At 46.8% G+C, this 4,526-nt stretch overlaps 1 protein-coding gene across 2 annotated transcripts; it reads right to left on the minus strand.

Moving 5' to 3' along the window:
- Positions 1-455: 455 nt before the first annotated feature.
- Positions 456-3,572, minus strand: kni (knirps). 2 transcript variants are annotated; one of them, XM_017242625.3, is made up of 3 exons: positions 3,247-3,572; positions 2,399-2,476; positions 456-2,279 (listed from the first exon to the last, which is right to left on the minus strand). In XM_017242625.3, the coding sequence occupies exons 2-3, from the start codon at positions 2,474-2,476 to the stop codon at positions 1,032-1,034; spliced, it is 1,326 nt and encodes a 441-aa protein (XP_017098114.1). In that variant the 5' UTR covers positions 3,247-3,572; the 3' UTR covers positions 456-1,031. The 2 variants fall into 2 exon arrangements, with proteins under 2 accessions (XP_017098114.1, XP_017098113.1); XM_017242624.2 differs by lacking the exon at positions 3,247-3,572 and adding an exon at positions 2,575-2,691.
- Positions 3,573-4,526: the final 954 nt, after the last annotated feature.

The raw sequence follows: 4,526 nt of genomic DNA on the forward strand, positions 1-4,526 counted from the left end.
CCGTGGTTATGAAAATCAAGAGGGAGTCGGGGTGACGGACGGGGGGAACCAAAGATACCGCCCGCCGATCAGATGTATGAACGAACAGAATTGATTTTGAAACAAGAATGATGGCTGAATACCAAAGTTATTTATTAGCTTTGATCCTAGGAATGTGCGGTAGCCAAAGAACTTTGTTGACAGCTAATAGATACATCCGAGAGATATCTATGGGACATGCTTTGGATAGGTATTATGGAGTATTTATTTGATTCAGGTTGAATCAGATTTTATTTCAGATATAACTTGTATTCTAATACTTCTAACAAGTGTTGGTAACACTGGTGGATCTTGGTAGTTTTAGTAAACATTAAAGTTTTAATTAATTTTAAGAAAGGGAATACATTAAAGTATTCATATCTCTTAAAAATTTCTTTCCAAAAACCATCCAAAAGTATTAAAAAAACACAAAAGTATTTAATTTTTAATCATTTTTATTTTTCTTTTATAAAATTAAAAGCCAATCGTAGGGATAAAGAGCAACTATAACTAAAATACAATAAAATACTTAGACACAATTAAGATCATGCTTAGACTTAACAATTCTATGTACAATAGTGATTCGAGGGTGGGAATGTCAACTAACTCCTCCGCTTCCTTCTAGCTTTAAATACAATTGCAAACAGGCTCAAATAAATATTTACAATTTTTTAACGTTTCATAAAAATAATTTTTGGGTTTGAGCTCAATAGTTTTTAGGTGTTTGAGTGTGTGTGGTGTACGTGTGTTTGTGATTGTGTGAGTGCAATGCAACTACCTGGCTGGCTGTCTCCTTCTCACTCGCTCTTTCCAGCGAAACCAGTCTCTCCCCGTCTCGTTCGTGTCTCCTAGGTGTGAGCGAGCACACCGAAAAATTTACATTTTCTCAAACTAACAAAAAAAAGTACACTAAACCGTAAAACAACAACAACGGTCTGTGGGGCTGTGGGGGCTCCTCCCACCGAAATGAGATTTCTCGCGCCTTTCACCTCCGTCCGTACCCACTCTTAGCCTTAGACGCACACGAAAATGCCCCGCATGGCACTGGCGGCATTGTGGGAGACGGCGAAGCCACCAAAGTGGGTGGAATCAGCACCACCCAGCTTCTGGCGCTTGACCTCAGCGTGATGGGTGGCGGGCGGCGACTGGGAGTGCGAGTGGGAGGAACTGCTGGTGTACTCCGCGTCCAAGTGGTAGTACTTCCGGCGGGGAGCTGACTCCAGATCCTGGTCCTCGCTGCCGCTGTCGTTGAAGCTGTGCACCGAGCTTCGCGACGCCTTCATGCTCAGGTCCATGGGACCCTCCTGGGCGGTGGCTGGTGGCGTGGCAGGCTGGGCAATGGGTGCCGGGGTGGTTTCTCCGCCGATCGAGCACACGGACACGGGCGAGAGGCTCTGCATCTTGGCAGCAAAACTAAGCGGGCTGCTGGGCGAGCTGGAGTGCAGCTGCTGCGTGGGCGTGGCACGGATGGCGATGGGATGCAGGAGGCTGCCGGACTGGTGGCTGTGCACCGACTGCACATCCTCCTCGGGCAGGCACACATCGATGGGGGTCTGGCGAGCGGAGTTGGTCGGCTGAGGCACTTGCACTGGGGCGGCGACACCGCTGGCCGGGCTGTAGCGGCTCTGGGACTCCACAGAGCCCGCCGAGTCCACGCTCTGGCGGTGCTTGTACATCTCCTGGCGGTAGGCGGCGTCGGCTGCCGAGGCGGCTGCGGCCGCTGCCGAGGCATGGTAGCCTGGGAAGAGCAGATGCGGGGGCAGCGGGAAGGGGGATTGATGAGGGGCCACTCCACCCATCATGCTGAAGAAGGGCAGGGCGGCGGCGTGCTCGGGCAGATAGCCGGGGTAGCCCAGGAGTGGCATGTGTGGGTGTCCGCGCTGAGCCGCTGCGGCGGCGGCCTGCTGCTGCTGGTGGTGGTGCAGATGGGCGGCTGCTGCTGCCATGTCTCCGAAACCGGGGGTGTGGGGGGAGCCTACCGGCGAGGCGGCCGAAGGAGCTGTGGCGCCTCCAACCTGGCTGGGTGGTGCCTTTCCAGCGGCGGCAGCGGCCTGCTCGTGCTCCTGCAGGAGGCAGTGGATCTTGAACCAGTTGGAGCGGCGTCCGTAGCGGGATCCGCCCTTGGACATGCCCACGTTGTAGCACTTGCGCAAGCGGCAGGCCTTGCAGGTGGTCCGGTTCTTCTTGTCGATGATGCACTTGCCCTCGTTCTTGCACTCGCTAATGGTGCTGATGTTGTTGTAAGATCTTCCGAAGAAAGACTATAAATGAAAGAAAGAAATAGTTGATTAGATATCATGGTTATAAAATATTCAAGAATGAATCTCTTCATTTTTTGGCGAAAATGTTCTTTCATTCAATGTTTTGGGACACAACTTACCTTGCAGCCCTCGCAGGTGAAGGCGCCAAAATGGAAGCCCGCCGCCGGCTCTCCGCACACTTTGCATGTCTGGTTCATCTGTAAGTGAATAAATAAATCCCGCGTTAGTAAGGGTTTAATCCATTGACTGGGCAGTCTTAATCCATAGGGAGGCGAGACGTTTTCCGGACACTAACCAAGTTGAACACCATGTTGTACTGCTGATCTTTGTCGGAATGTTGTGTGTTTCTGTGTGATCTCCTTCTCTGCGATCTCTGTGATCTGTTCGTCTAGAATGCTGCTGAGCAACTGATGTCGGTCTGAGGGCCGACAGGATATTTATACCGATGGACTCGGCTGGCACGAAGTGTCTGCAGGATGGACGTGCAGAGAGTTTCGTTTTTTACGATCAGAGACAGGAGACAACAGGCCAAAAAACTTAAGCTGCCGGATTATGCAACCCTATGCGTTCATTTTCATTTTTTTCGCACTGCCCGGCCATAAAACTCAGGTAGATTTCCTTTTTTAGATGAAGTCATTACGAGGAGTTTGTCGCGCTCTTCCCTAAAAAAATGCAGCAGTCCTTGACGTTCGGCCATAAAACACACACATTTCCCGAGTCAAAAAAAATAGATATTTTGGTTTATGAACAATTTTTTCCCCGTTGTATGTGTGTTTTTTTTAAAGGAAAGATGGAAATGTGCTGCGAGGTTTTCGCGAGAAACTGTAAAAAATAAAAGTAGTGCACAAGGGATCATAAAATTCGCCGTCGGCAGCGACCCAAAAATAAAAACCGTGAATTGACTTTCGGACAAGATCGATCCCCCATCTCTTTCACTTTCCCAATAGCTGTCTCTTTCAGAACTTACCTTATTTTTTGTGGTGCTGGTTTTCGGTCTGGAACTGGGTGTAACGATGACTTTTTAATTGCAGCGATTCCCGATCGTTGCTAAACGTTGGCTCACTTGTGCAGATTTTTTTGCGATTCTTTTAGATGTTCAACACTTTCAGATCAGTCTCTGGTTTATTATTTTCTTGAGGGGTTTTCACACTTGGGAAAATTTATAGTTTTTTTTGGATACGATGATATTCGAAATGCGACGCAACGCGCTGGTGGAACTCTCGATGTGTGTAACTGACACTTCGGCTACTAACTGACGACTGATTTCTGGCTGAGAGCATCGACTGGCAAGAAGCGTTTCTGTGTATCACTGGTCGAACTCTTTGGCTTATGTACGGGCCCTACTCACACACTCACTCGTCGTGGGGTTACCAGTTTCCCAGTTGCCAGTTGCCAGTTTCCAGTTCGAGCAGCTCTCTGATAAATCACGGCTAAAACCACCACCATGCCCGAGATCGGAGAGCGATCAAAAACTCACTCGACGCACACAGGCGCACCACCACTTGAGCCTCTGTTAGGGCTCTGTTAACAGTGGCTCCGATGTGAATGAAAACCACTCACTCAACCGACAGATCGCTCCATCTCTCTCTCCGGTTTTAGACTACTGGGGGAATCGCTCGATTTGCATTGCTCTGATATTATTCGTTATTCGGTTATTTATTAAGAAACTCGCCTGCAAAAGGGCGGCTTACATTTCTCACTCACAGAGATACAAACTAACACCATCACACCATGACACACCTCGCCCGCCAGCTATTGACTTCATTTTTAACATTTTCTCATTTTATTTGGCATGGGCGGAGCCTTTTTTTCAGCCCGCTGAAAATCGAAATGGTCGAAAGCCCCAAAACTCAAGGGGAGTTGGCCGAAAGGCCGACGGATTTCAGCCAAACATTACTGATAATAAAAGGAAACAAAAATATATATCTCTTATCAAAATAATTTGAATTGAATTCGAATTTATATATATTTGAATATTATATTCAAATATATTTATTTATATTTTAAATTTATAAATTTTTATATATATTTTATATATATTTGAATTTGAATTTATATATATTTAATTCCCAATCTAACCCTTTCCTAAAAGTCAACAACGACTATAATTATTAACCCTTTTTTCTAAACAAAGAACCTTATGGTAGCACTTAACTCTTTTTATGAATATTTATTGATGTTTGCCATGGGAGAGGAGCTACCTGTTCGACTCAGTTAACCCTTTTGTGTTTAACCCTTTTATGGATC

This window comes from Drosophila bipectinata, chromosome 3L (assembly GCF_030179905.1).
Source record: "Drosophila bipectinata strain 14024-0381.07 chromosome 3L, DbipHiC1v2, whole genome shotgun sequence".
NCBI classification, from domain to species: Eukaryota; Metazoa; Arthropoda; class Insecta; order Diptera; family Drosophilidae; genus Drosophila; species Drosophila bipectinata.